General features: G+C 40.0%; 1 protein-coding gene across 2 annotated transcripts; it reads left to right on the forward strand.

Moving 5' to 3' along the window:
* Positions 1–1,532: 1,532 nt before the first annotated feature.
* Positions 1,533–20,238, forward strand: STEAP4 (STEAP4 metalloreductase). Of its 2 annotated transcripts, none has more exons than XM_065883974.1 (5): positions 1,533–1,560; positions 15,034–15,488; positions 16,140–16,667; positions 17,911–18,075; positions 19,823–20,238. In XM_065883974.1, the coding sequence occupies exons 2-5, from the start codon at positions 15,036–15,038 to the stop codon at positions 20,084–20,086; spliced, it is 1,410 nt and encodes a 469-aa protein (XP_065740046.1). In that variant the 5' UTR covers positions 1,533–1,560; positions 15,034–15,035; the 3' UTR covers positions 20,087–20,238. The 2 variants fall into 2 exon arrangements, with proteins under 2 accessions (XP_065740046.1, XP_065740047.1); XM_065883975.1 differs by having other exon boundaries at positions 16,491–16,667.
* The last annotated feature ends 1,519 nt before the right edge of the window (positions 20,239–21,757 follow it).

A 21,757-nucleotide genomic window follows, 5' to 3' on the forward strand; every position in this document is an offset into this window, starting at 1 on the left:
TCTTCAAACTGGAAAAATTAGATGCTATAAAAGCAATGAATACCTTTTTAAGTTCTTCCTTGCCCAAAGAATACTACCAGATGAACTTTTTGCAAAATATAACAATTGGCAGTAGATTTATTAATGAGTGCAAGAAATATTGAGTACCTTATTATATGCCAACTACTGTGCTAGGTGTGGTGGAGAATTCCAGGCTGAAAAGGATAGGGTATCAGTCCTCGAAGCTTGCAGACCAGGAGAGGAGATACACAATAACTTTCTTAAGAGACAAATTATTCTAACTTCTGTAGTAGAAGAATGAACTACACTGTATGGATAAAGAAAAGATTAATTGTAACAAGTGGCTCAGAGAAGACCTCTTGGAAGACATGGGATCTGAGCTGACTCCATGAGATGCTCTGGGGAGAGTTGCAATCCAGGCAAAAGGGGGTTTGGCTCAAACGTGCAGGGAACAGGACCCCCACATGGCTGAACATCTGGGCCTTGGCAAGCATGCCATTAAGACCAGGTGACTGGGTGAGAGACAGACTGGGAAAACTCTGGGCTCTAGACCACAGAGCATGGGAGTCCAGGAGTGCTCTGTCCCACAGATTATCATGGTTAGTTAAATCTTAAACCACCATGGCTGTGTTTTTTTTTTTTTTTTTTATGCGTTACGCGGGCCTCTCACTGCCGCGGCCTCTCCCGTCGCGGAGGACAGGCTCCGGACGCGCAGGCTCAGCGGCCATGGCCCACGGGCCCAGCCGCTCCGCGGCATGCGGGATCCTCCCAGCCCGGGGCACGAACCCGCGTCCCCCGCATCGGCAGGCGGACTCCCAACCACTGCGCCACCAGGGAAGCCCTGGCTGTGTTTTTTGAGCTCTTCCTAAGTAGAAAAACTATCAGTCCAATATATATTATTGTGTATTAAGGTATCATCATCCCTCTCTTTCACTTGGTTTGTTTCTTTTGAGCCATTTAATCTACCTAAATTAGGACCTCCAAATTCAAGATCATCCAGGCTATGAACCCCTCCCTGGAAAAAAAAAAAAAAAAAAGAGGGTTTCCAGGCACAGGGGAAAGATGTCACCTCTGAATTGACACTATGGCACAGGGGGAAATGCCTAGGTGCCTAAATCAGGTGGTGTTTTCTCAGCTCTTCAGAGCGGCCCTTCTGGCTCCTTGGGAAAGGGGTCCTCCTCAGCCTCTTCAAGCCTCAATCTTCCTGGGATGCACATATCCCAAGGGGTTTGGGGAAAACGCTTTAAAAACCCCGCCGGCCAGAGATCAGCAGCAACATCTGAAGCAACAGCGGCAGTGACAGCACCGGAATTTCTGGTCTTTCCAGCTGCCCAGGATTCCCAGCTTGAACTCTTCCTGGAAACGCTTGCTTTCTTCACCGCTTCTCTTGCGCAATCTAGTGGGCCCCTCCCTCCGCTCTCCGGCTTCTTATACCGACGAGAGCGGCGAACCGCAGCCCCGACCTGAACGCCACACAGCGTCCCCTCTCGGCCCGGCACTCAGCGCGCCCCGCAGCAGCCACGCTGGACCACAGCTGCCTGGGAAACACCTCTCCCGCAGGTGGGTCACATTGCTGCTGGCCTTCGCCTGGTACCTTTCGCCACAGGGCTCCCCTCCCTTATTAGCTTCCGCCCACCTCGAACCCCTGCTTCCAGGACCCCACTCCGCAAACCTGCTCACCCTGGGAAGAAGGTGCGAGGCCACCGAAGGGTGTGGCCGGATGAGTTAAGCAATTCAACAAGTGGCTTGCTTCCTAGCCTTTCATCCCCCGGGTGCAGACGAGACCGAAGGAGAAGACTGGGAGGTTTGGATTCCTCTCTGTATCTTACTTCTGGATAAAGGCAATCTAGATCTGAGTCCGCTCCTTGACCAAGAGCTGAAAATGTGTCCTGAGATCTGCAACCGCTTCCATCCTTGATCCTGATTCCAATGTCCTTGTGCCGTTTACTGACGGCTTTTCCAGAGAAATATTTTTTGGAATGTAATTGTTTAGAGTAAACAAAGCCTTTGGTTCCCTGTTTGTCCAGAGGCAGCTGGAAGGTCGTTTTTCCCTCTGGATAGTAATTTAGAAACTTTCTTTAAAAGATGACTGGTGTAAGGGAAAGTGAATTGGATGGAGACTAGGGCAGGGGTGGATTGGGGAATTCTATTCCTAGTTCTAATGAGAAGTTCAGTACCTCAGCCTCAGTTTCCACACATGTAAAATAAAAGGCTCTTGGACCAGAGCGGCCACAAAATCCAACTCTAACAAGGTGAAAACACATGACTAAAGATGTTTGCAGGTTTGAAATACACTGAAAATTTCATCAATGCTCTAAGTGTAACCAAGTAATTACTTTCTTCATAATAATGCAGGTTTCACTTTTATAGGGAAACTACCCAGCTGTGGAGAGAGAGTCTTTCCCCACGGAGTATCTAGACTTGCACCACATTTATCATTCAGAGAATACGCTCAGCTTTCCAAACCAATTCTTCAGCCTTGCCGTATGAGAATGTCCTATTCCCTATAAATGGCAGTCATATAAATGTCACTCATATGAAAGAACATTTTTTTCTGATACAGTAGGTGTAATTTTATAAAATGGCACATTTATTTGAAGCAGTAACTTTTTTGCAAGGCCCTGAGTTTTTCAGAATGCTTTGATTTAGCACAGTATGAAATTCTACCTGCCTGTATTCTACCTGCATGGCAAACACTGCCAACCCCAAAAGCAGGATGAAGCACTCCCTATTTATCAGGCTTCAAGGTTGTAAAGGAAATGGAACATGTCTATGGAGAAACTGGGTCATAGCACTCTGTCCATTTGGCAACATTTATGGTGCTGCTGAAGTTCACACGGCAACTGAAGGTTCAGAAACCAGCATGTTCGAGGCCTGACCCCTAACTTGAGAATGATTTTCGGATCCCTGCCTTGCTTAAGCTTGCTAACTGTTGTTCGAAGTAACCAAATACGTTTTTATAAGCCTGTTCATACATTGATGACCTTCAGCCTTGAGCCTTATTCTGAACAGTTTTAAGGAAAATAGATTCATTTCTCATAGAATTCCAAAATGGAAGAAATCCTGCACAGTCACTCTACATTTCCTTATCTCCTGAAGGAGATGATGATCCTTATGATCCTCACCATCCAGTTATCTTTATACGTCATTTGCATCTTTTGTCAACTGCTATTTAAAAATTATTTCCTTTTAAAATCTTCACAAAGTTAATCTGCTAGCAAAAAAAAAGATATAATCACCTTTCAAACTTGAAGACTTGCCAGGGCAACTTGTAGGTTTCTTGTTAAGTGTCTGCAACTACATCTACCTATAATTCCTACTCTAAGAATCTCGGACAGGCTGTGGATAGTGAAGTTTTCTGTGTGGGATTTTTTTTTGAAGTTGTAGTTAGGCCAGAAGTAATAGAAATAAAGTTTACAAGGCCTCTGAAGCCACCTGTTTGACTCTGTGCTTTGTACGTCCTTCTGTGCTCTGCACATCCAAAGAGAATGGGTCACTAGTTAACTATGAAGACAGTTAACTATGAACAGTTCCACATGGTGTATTCAACCTACCATGAATTTTGAATGACTTTTAGGTCATTTCCAAAATGATCTGAATTAACACTTGTTCTTTTGTTGAGAAGAAATCAGACCTGGAAGGAATAAAGCTAAGTAAATAACTAAAGGATAATTAATGCTGAAAACAATGTATGGTAAGAAAACATACTTGGCCAACATACGTAAGCAATTTGTTCTTCAAAATCATTACGGAAAAAGAAACAAAGAATGCTTGCACTGTATGAAGATCATCTTTCAGAAATACGTCACTGCAAAAAATATGCAGTGTTCTACTCAAAGAAGCATTTCCACCCTAATTACCTAGGCAGGACATGACATCCTAATCTGAATGCTTCTCCACATTGTTCTAGAAGAGTGTAGTCTGCCACGTGTAAAAAAGCCTTATCACACTGAACTTTGATGGTTGCATCCTTCTGAAAAGTTATTTTGAGTAAAGTATGTTTCTTTGAAATGTAGGTTACATGATCAGTCTTCATGTCAGGATGAAGTTAAGATCGCTTTTCATCTTATAAGGAAGGTAAATGTGTGCAAAGGATAATTTTGAAAAGTCAGGAACTACAATTCTGAAAAAAGAGAAAGCTGAGAGGTAACTTAATATAACTGTATAGCACTCCTCTTAGAGAGGGGTTATTAGAACACATCTCTTTTACCTTAGCTCCCAATATTGAAGGAAAAAAAATGGCATCAAGCACAGGGCCAAGTGTTCCAACCAGGGTTTCACTGGTGATGGCACAAGCGCTGAGAAGCATGGGAATAGGAGGGCGTGGCTAATGGTCCACACTGATTATACATCTTCATCTATACTTTTCATTTTACAGGGTGTTGAAACAGTTTTGAGCCCAAATTAAGCAGTGTCTGAAGCAATTATGCACAGACTTTGGGAAACTTTCTTGTCCTACTTCCCAGGTAGAATAGCTCCCCTCCTCTGTATATGCAACATCTTCACACGTTGTATTGCAGCAGTTTGATTACATGTCTACATCTTCCCCAACTTGGGAGCCCCTGGAGGACCAGGTCAGTCTAAAGTTTATCGCTTTATCCCTCTTGTATAGCACAGTGCCTGGCTCAGAGAGGCTGTTCAATAAATCTGTCAAAAACACGCAATCCTACCAAGACATTGTTGATAACACTAATTTTTATTTTTGAAAGATGCTTATCATTATGGGCATAGGGGGTTATAAGCATGGATGCCCCCTGAGCTGTACTAGTTAATAGGGTCAAAGTGTCCTGCCCTTTGGGAAGAAGCATGAGATTGCTGTATGCTGTACAGTACATAGAAAGTAAGTAGTGGAAATTATTATAACTATTTTTAAAAGGATAAAGAAATTGCAGCAACCTTGGTATTTCTTCTCATTTTAGTAACCCCATTATGTTGCTATCCTGGGTAAGGTTCATAATAAATTTGTAACTATAATACTTTGGAGTTTAATTCATTTTAAAGAGTGACGTAATGAGATTAAGGCATTTAACTGAGGTCATGAAAGTTGGAATATTGAATTTTTAAAGGTTTTAATTAGTTTAACTTAAGTAAAACACTTGAGCCCTTCTTTAATACCTGAAGGCATGGCACAAGAAATGAAGCCTATTGAACAGTTCAAAAGAACTAAGTTACAGCAAATCATTCTTATTATAGAAATGATCATGCTTCTAGTTGTTTCTTCTCCAGTACCCAAGTACTAAAATGATTTCTTCATCCTATTCAATTTCCCTGACTTGGGTGGTATGAGATACGGGAGGGGGCTGAGGAGAAAGCAATTAGCAAGTTGGTAAATGGTTCATTGCAGTTAATAATGGTTATCTTCAACTGAGATCCTAAACTGTGCTTTTTTTTTTTTTTAATGCATGTCTGGAAAATTAGAAGATATGTGTTGAGGGATGATGGTACACAAAGAGGTCCCTGTATCTATCTCCCTGAGGGAACCAAGAGTCTAGCGGTGTCAGACTTACAGCCAAAATCGTGTTAACTCCATGTGTGCAGTGGAGAGGGTCTGGAACATTTGTTGAGGGAGGGAAGCCACAAGGATTCTGTTATCATTAAGAACCTAGGAGCCTTCCTAGAAGGAAGGCCTCTAAGGAAAGAGATTTTAAGGCTTAAAGTACAAAGTCAGGAGTGGGAAAGTATATCATCCTGTCAGTCCAGTTATTTCTCCATTTCCATGGTCACAGGCAGAGTCTTGGGGAGAAGGGGATGAGAGAAAGAGTCAGTGGTATGCTGGTAAATGGCTCTCTAAGGCAAAAAAAAAAATGTCCTGAATTACAGCATTTGCTGATTTCCATGGTGTGAAAACTCCCACCACGGCTGATTTCAAACTTTCAGCTGGCAAGCCAGCTCTGGTCATACCACACAACTAAAAAGAGCTGAAATTAAATAACTAGGACTTAAAAAGAAGGAGCTGCTTTCACTAAAATATATTGATCAACCAGCACTGCCCTCAGGCTTGTATATCAGAGTATAATACGGGAAGCGGAAAGGTGTTTCAAGGGCCCTTTCCCTCCTGGGGTAAGAAATGAAGCAGCCGAAAGGCAAGATCATGGTCGCAGCTCCAGCTCATGGGGTCTTGGCGAACATTAGACATACTCTGGCCATTGGGAGTCCTTGCCTCCAGAGCCAAATTAGAAATAGAAGAAAACGGTGCCCAAAAGAAGATAAAGGAGACTATATACAAGACATGTAAACCACCCCTAGGAGATTTCTAAAAATGCTGAGGAGATGCTTTGAAGCAGATTGGAGTTACCCCATCAGCAGGGTTGGGGGCCAGGGAATGGGATCAGATCCATAGCAAAGCTGCTCTATCTCCAAACTGAGTTGGCAGTTATCAATAGTGAGATAATTCCCAGTGGCCTCAAGGTGAGGATAAATAACTATTCACAGGAAATTTATTTAAACAAAGTTAATTCTGAAATGATCAAATCACTTCTTAAATATCTCTGACTACAGCAGTCCAAGAAAAGCAAAACCCACTAATGGATACTAAATATTAAGTGGGTTTTTGTGATCACCAAATTACCCAATAAGCAAATGCTCAGGACCTCCCTGGTGGCACAGTGGTTAAGAAACCGCCTGCCAATGCAGGGGACATGGGTTCGAGCCCTGGTCCGGGAAGATCCCACATGCCGCGGAGCAGCTAAGCCTGTGTGCCACAACTACTGAGCCTGCACTCTAGAGCCCGTGAGCCACGACTACTGAGCCTGCGCTCTAGAGCCTGCTAGCCACAGCTACTGAGTCCGCACACCTAGAGCCCGTGCTCCGCAACAAAGCGAAGCCACCCTAATGAGAAGCCCGCGCACCGCAAGGAAGAGTAGCCTCCACTCACTGCAGCTAGAGAAAGCCTGTGGGCAGCAACAAAGACTGAACACGGCCAAAAATAAATAAATAAATAAATAAAATTTTTTTAAAATTAAAAAAATAAAAAACTACTTAAAAAAAAAAAAAAGCAAATGCTCAGGTATTGTGTACGAGTCAAATGCCACCCAGTCAGTGAGACAGAGTTGTTTTTCTGATGGTGGCAATCCAGGTCCTGATTCTCGTGCTGAATCTTTGGTGAACGACAGATTTATAAGCTGTTCAGGATTTAGAATGCAAACAGAGGTCAAGGTAAATTAACTCAGCCATGACTGAATCCCTGACCTTGCTGTCATGATCCCCAGCTTTAATCAAATGAACTAACTAGCCTAGACAGGGGATAATAAACCTACATGATAAAATTCTTAGCCAGGGAATCATAAAACAATCTTCATTTATCTTGACAGATGCAACTGAGATGTAAATGTGAAAACACGTATTAAAAAGATTTTTAGTTGGACCAGAATTTCACCAAAGAACCAATATTTAAAATAAATAAATTTTCTCCTAAAGTACAATTAAAATAGATAATATAGCTCTGCATTACCTTGCTCTCCTTGTATTCATTGGGTGGCAGTGAAATGTTACTGACAGAATCATTTTAGCTGCAGCATGTCATGGCTAGTTTTACTTATTAGCAATTCATGTGGATATATATCCCCATAGAATATTAATGTAAAGGTTATATTTAGTTATGCTCTTGTGATTTAATCAGACTGGACAAGTTAAGATTAGTTTCCTTTTGGGTCATTCTATTGGCTAGCATAAAAACTAAACATCAGTAAATTAGAGTGCTATGAGATACATAACATTTTCTCCCAAAACAATTGAAATCATTAATCAATTTTTCAGCAACCAACCTGCAGTGGTTTCTTTATTTAGATTAAGAGCTTTAAATGATAGATTTATGTCAGTCTATAGCTATTACTGACAGAGCTACTTCTAACTACAAGGCTAAAATAAGAAAAGTACTATTATATTTTCAAATAGCATATATAGGCTGAAGATGGAACTGTCAAAAAAATTAGAAAACTCCATTAATTATGGGCACATTACATTTTTTGTAAACTACAATCAGTGGTCTTTTTAAACCAAGAGCTTCTGATTTTGCTACAGTAATATATACCTGTTAGTAAAAGAATATGTGCTTAAATGTGAGCATGCTTGCTTTCCCTAAAGAGCCTTGATCTCCCTAAATATAGAAATAGCTCAGTGAATAAACTGGATGGGTTCATGTATTATTGTAAGGTCTTAAAATATATATATATATTTTTTTTTACTATTTTTTGCTTTCCAATTGTCCCTGGGATATATTAAAACAAATGCTCTGAATCAGAGGAAGGCTGGCCTAGTTGCAGAACTCCGTCCTGCCCCTATGCCTGGTAATTAAAAGAAACATTTGATTGATGGGCTTCAGCTCACTACAGATGTGTTGTCAAGTCATCTAGGGCTTTCAGGTTGAAATTCAGAAGGGATAATAAAACAGAAGGAAGGAATTTTAAAAATCCCTGTTTACAGGCATCAAATTAAAATGAAAAATCCTGTCACGTTGTACAGAGTTTAAAAGTGTCATTTGTATTCTGACTCCCTGGAGGTGCCAGGCCAGATCACTGGACTTGTGTGCTACAACCCCGACGGAGGGCATGGGGGTGTCCGGAGAGGGTACTGTAGGAGGAGTTCAAAACCTTGTGTGAACAATCGCTTCAGAATTCAAAGCTGAATTCTCAAAGGGAGAAAGGGGCACAATGTCTTTAATACTGGTTTCATCCGAATGTAAACGGGATGTTGTCTGGCACCGTATGAGAGATGCTATGAAGGAGTGACTGTAGCAGATTCATGGCTGGATTTGATCAAACCATAACTTGTGGCTCATGGAAGACAACTCATCAAAGTTTCCTTAAGGGAATTGTAGAGCAAAGCCTACCAAGTCTTGTGTCTGGCATCCCTTGACCCTCTCCCATAGGGGGCCTACACACTCTTTTTTTTGCCTCCAGTTTTCATAAAAGTAGGAATTCTAGGCTATCAGACCCAGCCAATGGTTATTTAGAGGAAGAAGTTGTAAAGCAGGTGAAATGTTTCTGCATCCCCCTACAAGCTCATCCACAGCCTGTTCTCCCTCTGCCTTTTCCCTCCTCACCGTCTCTTTCCAAAAAAGATACCCTTATCTTTTCCCATTTCCAGTGGTTCTCAGCTCTGGACGCTCTTTAGAACTGATCTGTTTGGTCTGGTTTTTTAAAAATACAGATGTCTGGGCCCTACCTCAGGACAATTGATTCAGAATCTCAGGAGGTGGTGCCTGAGCATTCGATAGCATTGACTTGCTAAGTATAAACACTTAAAACATGCAGATTTTGTAACGCTGTTGCAACATTTCCAAACAGGACATTCAGGTAGCAAACTAGCAAATGAAGAAGTCCATACCATGGACTCAACACTAAAAAGGAACGAACTATTTACATGAGCTATTTACATATGCGCCAACTTGGATGGATCTCAAGGGCATTATGCTAAGTGAAAAAAAGCCAATATGAAAAGGTTGCATTTTGTGTGATTTCATTATATAACGTTCTCAAAATGATAAAATTACAGAGCAGAGAACAGATTAATGACTTCCAGGGGTTGGGGCTGGAGTCAGAGAGGGGGATAAGTATGACTATAAAGGGGTAGTGACGGAATAGTTCTGCATCCTGATTGCAGTAGTGGGTACCTGAACCCACACAAGGGATAAAATGACAGAGAATTATACACACCCAATGTCCTGATATCAGTTTCCCAGTTTTGATATTGTACTCTAGCTATATAAAATGTAAACGCTGGAGGAAATGATAAAGGATGCACAAGGACCTCTTGTACTAGCTTTAAACTTACTGTGAATCTGTAATTATTTTAAATAAAAAGGTTTCTTTGCTTGTTAAATACAAGCATTTAAAATGTGAAATGTTTGTATTCCATTAGGACATTTCCATGTTTTTCATATTCTAGAATCCTCTAAAGCTAGAACTGGGCCTCTCTGCCCTCTGACCTCTGGGAGATGAGAGAAGTAAAAGCACAAACCAGACTGGCCCTAACATCCTCAAGGGATACCTAGCTGGGAACATCCAGCGGAATGCTGCCTTAGGTTCCCAGAACCCGGGGTGGGATCTGCAGACAGAGGGACCTGATGGGCAAGACTCTACATGACCCACACCAGTACCACTTCATCACATAGGCACACGCGCGCGCACACACTCACTCACGCTTACGCTTCTTGGTGGCTGCTACCATGGCCCTCACAGTTGTCTCTGTCACCTTTCCATCTGCATCATTGGTTGCCAATCTCTGATCTATATAAACACTCTTGCGGGGTCGCTTTGCCTGTCTTGGCCTCCCTCTCTGGAAGATGCTTCCACAGGAGGCAAAACCTGCAGATTTTCCAAACCAGGGGGTAGTCTTGTTTTGATTTCTGTTACATAACTGAGGTTTGGAAAGCGCTGAAGGAAGGAGAGGAGACCACTATGCCATAACCATCTTACCCCAACTTTCCCTTAATAACTCCGCTTCCTGTTTACCACCTTTCTTATTTTCTTTATTCCTTCCATCCTACATCTATGAATAAAAGAGGACTAGGAAAGTTTTTTTACAAGTCTTTGAACAAGAAACCTTACTACCTCCATAAATCCACGTTTATACATGGGAGTTATTTTGAGTTACAAATAGTCTGAAATGATTGTAACTTCCTTCTTTACCTGGTACTTACTGTAAAATACACCCTCAATGAGATCTCCCTTGTGGTTTAGAGTGTGCATACATCTCATTTTCATGAACATCTGTTTTTAGGATATTTTTTCCAAGAGTGCTGAATCAAATTCTTCCAAAGAATTAGCTAACTTTAAAATTTTTTACATGTTATTTCATCATCCCAGTTGTAACCTGAGGTCTGATCATTTTTCTTCTACCATAAAAAGATAATAATAATCAAAATAGTGTATTATCCTGGGTTGATTTGCAAGCAGAGCCTGTAACAAAGGCTTGTGTGCAGATAGTTTATTACGGAAGTGATTCCAGGGAACAGGAGTGAGGGGCAAGGGGCTTAAACCAGGGAACATGGGAAAGACAGAAGCCCATTAAATCGGCCACTGTTACAGATGAGTGGTACTCTATTCCTCTAGGACTTTCATAGGAGCCTTATGAAATGTGTCAGAACTGTGTTCCAGAAGATGAAAGGGGAAGCACTTATCCATGGAGTCCTGTACTCCGTTGTCTATGATGGGGCAATGGGCTGTACATGTCTGAGTGCCAAACAGGCACAGGTATCAGAGAAGCCCAGGACAAGGATCGAGAGCTAAAAGATCTAGAGCCCCAAAGTGAGCCTCTGTTAGGCAGTGGAAACAGAGCAGAGCCCAGTTATTGCCCAAGGACTGGAAATAGAACCAGGAGGATTTGAAGGGGAACCCAAGATGTGTGTGACACAGTTATCAACCCCATAACTTCTATAACTTGATACAGAGTAACTAACTGCCCAGTGGAATAACTGTATTTCTTTCTATTGACTCCACCAGTGATATTTTAATATCTCCTTACTGTTTTTGTATCTTCAGTTTGTCTCTGAAGATTTAAGAGGGAAAATAAATTTTAATGCTTGGGATAACAGCCCAAGTGTGTTATATTGGATTGCCAAGCTGCATTTTAAGGGAGAAATATTAAAGTAAAATGTGAAAGAATTACAAATGAGAGAAATTCACACTTGAGCTGTTTTTACATCTGTGTTTTGATAAATTCATATGCTCTGAAGCCATTTTATATAAGGTTTTATTTATGAGAAAGAAGTGGGGAAAGCAGAAGCTTCTCAAGAATTATTGAATACTATTTCAGGTAAATTTTATATATTCCAATAATCAGTTATAGAAGCATAATTAACCCTTAGTTTATAGAATTTATATAAAGACTACATTAATCAGATCATTAATAGACTGATTAATTATAGCATATTAAATACTCTCCTAATAATAGACAGCTTATTGAGTACTTAGTCTCAGGAATTGTTCTAAGATACATTAATTCATCTGATCCTCACAATGCCTCTAGAGTAGGTACTACAGATCTCTCATTTTAAAGTTGATGAAACTGAAACACAAATAGTTTAACTTACCCAAGGTCATGTGGCCAGTAAGTGGAGCAAAAAATACTAGTGTAGTGTAGTTAATATCTTCATTTTTAAAAAAAAATTTTATGACAGGTTAGAATAGATGAAAGTAGGGGCCACGTGGTCAAAATGAAGTCTGGACTCTCTCGCTGCAATGATTAAGGTAATCCAAATGATAATATGATAATATGTCAGGGGAGGGGATAGCGGGGGGGCGGGGAGACAAATTAGGAGTTTGGAATTAACATATACACACCACTGGGCTTCCCTGGTGGCACAGTGGTGGAGAATCCGCCTGCCAGTGCAGGGGACATGGGGTCGAGCCCTGGTCTAGGAAGATCCCACATGCCGCGGAGCAACTAAGCCCGTGAGCCACAACTACTGAGCCTGCGCTCTAGAGTCTGTGAGCCACACCTACTGAGCTCACACGCCTAGAGCCCGTGCTCTGCAACAGGAGAAGCCACCACAATGAGAAGCCCACGCACCGCAACAGAGTAGCCCCCGCTCACCGCAACTAGAGAAAGCCCGCGCACAGCAATGAAGACCCAACACAGCCAAAAATAAATAGATAAAATAAATTTATAAAAAAAACCATATACACACCACTATATATAACAAAGGTAAACAATAAGGACCAACTGTATAGCACAGGGAACCATATTCAGTATCTTGTAATAACCTATAATGGAAAAGAATCTGAAAAAGAATATATATATACATATATATATATGTATAACTGAATCACTTTGCTTACCCCCAAACTAACACAACATTGGAAATTAACTATACTTCAAGAAAATCAAACAAAAAACAGGTGTTTTCCATGGGCTAAAATGGAAAGGGCAAATTTCTGAAATCCTATTGAAAAGGTGCAATCTTCATATGCTCTACAATCTGCATGAAATTCACCATGCTGGAATGGAAGAGTGATTAGGACTGGTTTAAAACTCCACATCAAATTCACGAAGTTTTACTTTAAACCCATTTGGGTGGAAGAAGCAATGTCCTTACAACACCTTCCCCCACTTCTCTGCTTCACCTTACTCCTCCCTAACTCCCAGTGCTCAGTCTGTACTCACTCAGCTTCCTCCTCATCATGCACCTCATGCTGTGCCTGGCACACAGAGGAAACCGCTGCTTCCAGCTCCGACATTCCACCCTTCTAATATGATCCCACAAATATTTACCAAGAAGTGCCTGGTCCATCACAGGCAGTGCTCTTTTTTAGCACTGAGGATGCATCACTGAACACAAGAGACTACACACACACACACACACACACACACACACACCAAAAAAAAGATTAACTAAAAGTTTAAACTAAATGCTAAATATTGGGAAGAGAAAATTTTTTGAGAAAAATCCAGTACCGAAGGAAGAAATAATATTCTTTGAAAGTGGAGAGAGTATCCTAGATTATTTTATTAGATCATGAAAACTTCAAGATCTTTAAATTTCAAAACCTTAAAAAGCAACACAATCACATGGTTTATAACAGTATCTCAGTTTAGTTTTATCCTGCATTTCTTTTACTTTGGGTAAGATTAAGAAATCTTTTACTATATTGAAAAGTCATATGTCCCTAGGATGAACTAGCAGCTCATATTCTTTTGCCCTATTGTCTAGTGGGCAAATTTTTTATTGGTTTGTATGAGTTTAAAATAGTTTTCCAGGGCTTCCCTGGTGTCGCAGTGGTTGAGAGTCCGCCTGCCGATGCAGGGGACGCGGGTTCATTCCCCGGTCCGGGAAGATCCCACATGCCGCAGAGCGGCTAAGCCCGTGAGCCATGGCCGCTGAGCCTGTGCATCCGGGGCCTGTGCTCCGCAACGGGAGAGGCCACAACAGTGAGAGGCCCGCGTACCGCAAAAAATAAAAAAAATATATATATATATTTCCAGTTTGATTATCTTGTGACTTCACTTATCATGATTTTTTGCTTTGCAGGTATTATTTATTTTTATGTAATCACATTTGTCCCTTTATTCTTTAACGATTTCAAGGATTTGTGATATAGGAAAAGGGCCTTTCCCGTCTAAGGTTATAAAATAATTCTCCATGGCCTCTTCTAGTTCTATTATAGTTCCATTTAAAAAAAAATATTTAAATCTTTAATATATTTTAAATTTACCTTGGGGGGGAGTGTGAGGTATAGATTAAACTTTTTCTTCCAACTGGCTATTTAGATAGATACTTTGGCTATTTAAATAGATACTTTGTATGTTAAGGAAATATCTATTTGTTCCTTTTTAAATATGAATCAAGAATAAATATCATTTTTTTAGTTTTTTTATTGAAGTATAGTTAATTTACAATGTTGTATAAATTTCTGAAGACATATAGGTTCTTGATCTTTTAGCATACATAAACATGGTCACCTTTTTCTCCTTAATCTTCTAATATGGTGAGTTCTATTAAGATTTTCTAATATTGAATTTACAGAACTAATCTTTACATTCCTAGAATAATCCCATGTGATCAATGTGCACTGTCTCTTAACAGGCTACCAGATTCTGTTGGTTAATCTGGGATTTTTGTATCACTAAACATAAATGAATTGGCCTGTAATTTCCTTATTACTGCATTGTCAGATTTTGCTCTTGAGAACTTTAGGAACTGTTAAGTGTTCAATAAATGCAGTATCATTGTGATACATGTCCATAGTTTAAGACAGCAACCAGTAAGCGTCTTGGGTTTTTACCGCATTTCTTTATCCAATAGAAGATTTTGTTAATAAGCCATATGAGACATATATACACTAATTTGTATAAAATAGATAACTAATAAGAGCCCGCTATATAAAAAAAATTAAAATAAAATTCAAAAAAAATAAAGACATAGAATATATGAGACAGTTTTTACTCCTTCCAAATTTTGTAGGGAATATGCTTGAGATAACTCAGTAAAAGATTCAAACAACATCAGTCAATCACTGTTTCCTGGATATAATTCTCATTAATTTTTCCCAGAACATTCATATTTTGTTGGGTGTTTGCATTATTATCTTTCAGTTATGGAGAAAACTACAGATGTACTTCTTCTCACTATGAATTCTTCAGAGAAGCAAGAGACTGTATGTATTTTTGGAACTGGAGATTTTGGACAATCACTGGGACTTGAAATGCTCCAATGTGGTTATTCTATTGTTTTTGGAAGTCGAAACCCCCAGATGTCCAGTCTGCTGCCCAACGGTGCAGAGGTCCTGAGCTACTCAGAAGCGGCCCAGAAATCTGACATTATAATCGTAGCAATCCACAGGGAACATTACAATTTTCTCACAGAATTAACTGAGGTTCTCAATGGGAAAATACTGGTCGACGTCAGCAACAACCTGAAAATCAAGCAGTATCCGCAATCGAATGCAGAGTACCTTGCTCAGTTGGTGCCGGGAGCCCACGTGGTAAAAGCATTTAACACCATCTCAGCCTGGGCTCTCCAGTCAAGGGCACTGGATGCAAGTCGGCAGGTAAGATTAAATGATAAATTTACACTCCATCTTTAAAAAGTGAATGTTTTAATATGTGCTTATGTCAAAGATTCCAAAACATAATTCCAAAAGAAAACACTTCATTCTGCTAATATGTGCCATGAGTAACTTTCTTGGGCTTGGCCAAGTAGGGTAACCAATTGTAGTGATTTATTTAGCACCGTCTGTACCCTCAGCTTTTAGCTTGATGGAACCCAATGGTGTCAGTCTCTGGAGCCCTCTTGTCAGTACTAGAAAATAACACTGCTAAATTGTTGGTGGGTATCCCTTCTATTCCCATTACCTTGTATGAAATGGGTTCCATTTATTCACCGAGATTAAAAGCAATCCATAAGTGATACGGCACCCAAGAATACGGAAGAGAGATCAAACTGTTTGCATTGTGGAGAACCAAGTCTTATCATATCAGTGTGATATGCTTACAGCCACTCTCAACTTAAAACCCTGGTACTTAACTATCCAACACACATGTGCAAGTCTAAACCATCATCTTGTTAAATATGTCCTTTCTACAGCCTTGTTTGAAAAGCAGTTAACTACCATACGGCATTGTCTTGCACAATGCTTATACAGACTTTCAAAATAATTACTAAAGAAAGAATAAATACAAAATGAATTATTTTAACCCAGGTGTTTGTCTGCGGAAATGACAGCAAAGCCAAGCAAAGAGTAATGGATATTGTTCGTAGTCTTGGACTTACTCCATTGGATAAAGGATCTCTCATGGCAGCCAATGAAATTGAAAACTACCCACTGCAACTATTTCCAATGTGGAAGTTTCCCTTCTATTTGTCTGCTGTTCTGTGTGTATTCTTCTTTTTCTACTGTGTAATAAGAGAAGTAATCTACCCTTATGTTTATGAAAAAAAAGATAGGACATTCTACCTGGCTATTTCTATTCCAAATCGTGTCTTTCCAGTAGCAGCACTTACACTGCTGGCCTTGGTTTACCTCCCTGGCATTATTGCGGCCATCCTGCAGCTGTACCGAGGTACAAAATACCGCCGATTCCCAGACTGGCTTGACCACTGGATGCTGTGCAGAAAGCAGCTTGGCTTGATAGCACTGGGATTTGCCTTCCTTCATGTCCTCTACACACTTGTGATCCCTATTCGTTATTATGTACGATGGACATGGACCAACAGAACCATTGCCCAGGTAAATCTCTACTCATTTGTATTCTCCTATTCTTTAAATCAAAGAGCAATCCTGCTACACCATATTCCACTTCACAGTGGATAGAAAATCACTCTTCTAAGCATCTTTATTTTTTAAAGTAGCTATAACTGGACACCTCATGTTTGTTTTCAGGAGTTTGTTGTTTTGTTTTGTTTTGTTTTTTACTGAATCTGGTTGAAATCTCATATACCTATTGAGAATGAAAGGTAGATTCCCAGGTCCACTTGGGTCCATATCTGTATTCCCAGGACTCACTGAGATACTGACAAACTAACAGATTTTGAGGCTCAGGAAAACTTAATGAAACTACTTGAGTTACTTCAATAAATGGAAGCCAAGGTGTTTTCAAGTTTCTATCTTTATGCATGCTACTTCCTTTGGGAAGTCAAAACCAACCATCTTATACGTGAGGGGGCTGTCCAAACGTGTCATAGGAATGTAAACAAATTCACAAAAGGATGCTTATAACTCCATTAATGTTTGACTTGTGGGATGCTGTCCTGAATAACTAGAAAACTAAACAATTCTGAGCAAATGTCAAATACTATATTCTGTACAGTCAAAATATTCAGAGAGAAGCAGCTCAGGGAGTCTTAAAGCAGTCCCAGAGGAAGTTCTATACATCAGTTCTCCTTTGGAAATAATTGATTCTGATCAATCTTACCGCAGTCTCAAAGTGCTGGGTCTGTGGATTTCTCTACATTATTTCCCTAACAAATACATGGGATGTCCTTGGGTAAGAGTCATGTTACAGGGGCCAGATTTCTCTCAAGATGTGATGCAACAGACTTGATGCTATATTACAACATAAAAAAACGTGAAAGGACTCAAACTTCATGTGTGTGAATAATCAGCATATAAAGCAGGAAAACAGAATCCTGATGTAATCATTTGAGAACATCGATTTTTGCTTGGGGAACAAGAAGCCATATGGTAAAGAAGGTTTAAGTAAATGTTTATTTTGTTTTAGGATTTATAGGGTCAATTAAAACTCTCTATACAACTCCTGGAGTCAACTATCATAATAAAGTCCCAATAGAACCAATTACTTTTTCTATCAAAAAATATAATATCTAAGTGTATTTTTCTAAGTGTAATTATTTTCAGTGATTGTTAAGAAATGTTATACAATTTTCTTTGAGAAAAGAAACCATGCAGAGGTATTTTTCATCCCTTAAAAGTTTGGGCAGTTTGTAAAAAAATTGCTTATAACTTTTCTTAGGCAATAGCCAAGAAAGAAAGTCCATTTAGTACCTCTACTGCCTGGCTCAGCGATTCATATATCGCTATGGGAATGCTTGGATTTTTCCTGTTTGTACTCCTGGGAATCACTTCCTTGCCATCAGTTAGCAACACGGTCAACTGGAGAGAGTTCCGATTTGTCCAGGTAAAAGACTTCACGATTTAATCTACTTTACAGTGCAAAATGATTCTGGCTTTACAAATATTCTCATTTTTCTCTCATACCCTGCATAAATTTTCATTTAACTCCATCACTTCCCTAGCAATCTCATAAAAATAGCAACTGAAACAAGTTCAAATTAGAAAATGCTAAACTCTGGTACCAAAAGGCAGATTCCATAATGGTTGAATTTCCTCGCAGGGCATCCCTTGCCAAGATTCCTGACCACTCGCAGAGCCACAGCTAAGAGTATAGAGTGAAAAGCACCAACTACTATTAAATTCTGTGTGTGGAGATGTACTAGGTGCAAGGTAGAGAGAAACCCAAACACAAAATTTCTACTTCTGAAAACCAACTTTAGAATATGGACTTATTGATATGAAAAGGCATATAATGAAATAATCTTTAAAACCTTCAAAGCAAGATACGCTAGACTGTCATCATACCAGATTCAACGCTGGTCTGTAAGAGGGAAAACCGGTTTTTCCACACATCAACCACCAGATACCTCATTAAAAGCAGCTGGTAACTAATCTTATAGACCAGGTCTTCAAAGTGTGGTACCTGGACCAGCAGCGGCAGCATCACAAGCATCACCTGGGATCATGTTAGATGCAAATCCCCGGGCCCCACCCAGACCTAAATGAATCAGAAACTCTGGAGGTATGGCCCAGCAGTTTGTTTTCACAAGCCCTCTGGGTAATTCTGATGCATGCTCCTTGTGAACCAGCATAACAGAACAGACTATTAGTAACTGAAATCAGCTTTGAACTTTATAGAGCAATTTGAATTTCAGAAGTCTTGTAGTTTCTCCCAGGGACCAAATGCAGTCAACATTTTCTCATGTTTACACCTTTATTCAAGACATTAAGACAGAAATAAACATTGAGCTTTGTATTTAGGCCAAAACAAACAACCAACCAAAGTAAAGTTTGCTAATTGCTCTTTATTGCGACAGAATGTAGCTAGCATCTGCTCTTAGTCAGCAACATATACTAATGTGGTGCTTCTTGAGGACGTACTGTATCTTACTCATCTCTGGCCTCCAGAAAAGGTGATTCAGAAAAGAGTTTTACCATTGAAGAAGAAGGTACATTATTTATTCTAATGCAAAAGAATTTACTCCTGGGAATCTTTCCTAACCTAATCTTTACCAGTTAGGTTAAGATGAAACCACCATGTCATTTGCAAGCACAGTCTTTTTATTTATTTATTTGGCTGCGTTTTTTTCTTCTTTCTTTTTGGTCTTCATTGCTGCGTGCGGGCTTTCTCTAGTTGCGGCGAGCGGGGGCTACTCTTCGTTGTGGTGCGCGGGCTTCTCATTGCGGTGGCTTCTCTTGTTGGGGAGCACGGGCTCTAGGAGCGTGGGCTTCAGTAGCTGTGGCACATGGCCTCAGTAGTTGTGGCTCACAGGCTCTAGAGTGCAGGCTCAGTAGTTGTGGCACTTGGGCTTAGTTGCTCCACGGCATGCGGGATCTTCCCAGACCAGGGCTAGAACCCGTGTCCCCTGCATTGGCAGGCAGATTCTTAACTACTGTGCCACCAGGGAAGCCCAGCACAGTCTTTTTTTAAATGATATACTGATCATCCTGAAGGAGAGTTAATGCTTTTTCAGGACTTAGCAGTGTTCTAAATATTACAGGTTTCAAAAGCTTGTGGCTTTGACAAATACCCTTCATTGGCTTACAGTGTAAACAGTGTTAATGTATATGTTTTTGTTTCTTGCTTATAGTCCAAACTGGGTTATTTGACCCTGATCTTGTGCACAGCCCACACCTTGGTATACGGCGGAAAGAGATTCCTCAGTCCTTCAAGCCTTGTCTGGTATCTTCCTTCAGCCTACGTGATAGCACTGATCATCCCTTGCACGGTGCTGGTGATCAAGTTCATCCTCATCCTGCCATGTATAGACAAGACCCTTACACGGATCCGTGAGGGCTGGGAAAGGAACCCGAAATTCTCAGAATCAGCATTGAATGGAAAAACAGATATTTAAAGCAAAGTTCAATTCACCTGGACTTTTTAACTATGGTGTTGTATGTTTAGAGAATAATAATGGGTGCAGTGAAGAAAGCGTTTTTCTCCCACCACGGGCTGAAGCTTGTGAACAGAGAAAGAAATCATGCCTGACTTTGAGAAATGGACACCGTTTGATCTCAGGCTGGTGTTGAATCGGTGTTGGCCCCTGCCTCTCCTTTTGCTGGAGTTGGGGGTGCTGAGGTCACGATTCGCTTTGTGGTTTCACACTAGTAAGCTTCTTTGTTGTGGGCAGCATGCATGACCTAACGTCTTGAAAAATCTAGGGGAAGTCCATGCACTTTCCTTCTCTGGTTCAAGGGCAGAGAGGAGTGAAAGAGAAAACAGTAAGATCGTGGCCACTGATAAAGGCTTTATTGGATATGTCTGAAGAAGAGGGCCGAGGAAGTAAAAGGAATGAGATTTTTAGTTTGGTTTTTGGCAGTGCAGGTTATCATAAATATTGCCATGGTGAATTCTGTAGTTGCGTGTGCTCTTTGATTTTGTTACCAATATGGATGTGTAGTGTGGGGAATTATTTTATAAAACAATAAAAATATCACAATTGATTGTAAGTAATCATGGGTTGGATATATAAAAATCTATATCATAAGATATAGAGCCTTCCTCTACAAAGGAATAGGTATAGGAAAGATTGAGTTAAAAATGAGGGATACCCACTTGGATTTTCTCAATGTACAGTAAGCAAAGAAGAGCTGATAAAAGCCCTTGTGCAAAAAGTTCAAATAAACCAAAATTTAAATAAATTTTGTAAAGTTGCACTATATCAGGTTTGGTATTGTTTAGGTTTTGTGGTACGCTTTGTAAATAATATATTCCAAATCTTGTTCAACATTAATCATCTATGAAATGCATTTCTAGTATAAAAAAGTAGCTTCTGTAGCTTGTCATAGTTTGTTGTCAATTTAAGCAGTGAAATTAAATGAATAATGAATGTGTAAGTTGGACCAATACACAGATGAGAGAGAATTATGGTGTCTTGGGGGAGAGAGGTGTGAGCAGTAGTTGTAATAGGAGACGTGGTTGTTTCTCAGATCCTTGCTGTAAGGCAGGATGGTTCTCTCTGCTTTTGTGTGCTGATGAGGTCATTTCCAAGACGACCTTCAGCAGGATTAGCCTTTCTGGCTCACACATGGAGCTGAGAGGAACCTTAAGTGTGACCTTCCCACACGCTGAAATAACCAAAAGGCTTCAGGTTTGACATTTTTCTGCCTGCTCCACAAAGGCCATTTCTTTTACTTTTTACTTTTATTATCATATATTCTATATGACCTTATACAAAATGATTAAAATATATTAAAACATCACCCACAATCCAGGATATTTTTCTATAAAACATTTTGAAAATCGTTCTACCTATACTGTATATTCAATTTTGTACCCTTCCTTTTTCTCTTAATATATCATGACTTTGTCTGCTTACTTACGTGGTATATGTATTGAATCAATGGCTGCATAATATTACATCAAATACGCATTTATTTAACCACTGCCCTAATTCAACATTTAGGTTATATCCATTTTTTACTAAAACATTTCATAGGGTATCTTGGCATGTACAATTTTTCCATATTTTAAATTACTTCCTCAGAATACTTGCAAAGAACTGGGATTAAAAAGTAAAGAACTT

Source organism: Phocoena phocoena, chromosome 9 (assembly GCF_963924675.1).
Source record: "Phocoena phocoena chromosome 9, mPhoPho1.1, whole genome shotgun sequence".
In the NCBI taxonomy this organism is placed as follows: Eukaryota; Metazoa; Chordata; class Mammalia; order Artiodactyla; family Phocoenidae; genus Phocoena; species Phocoena phocoena.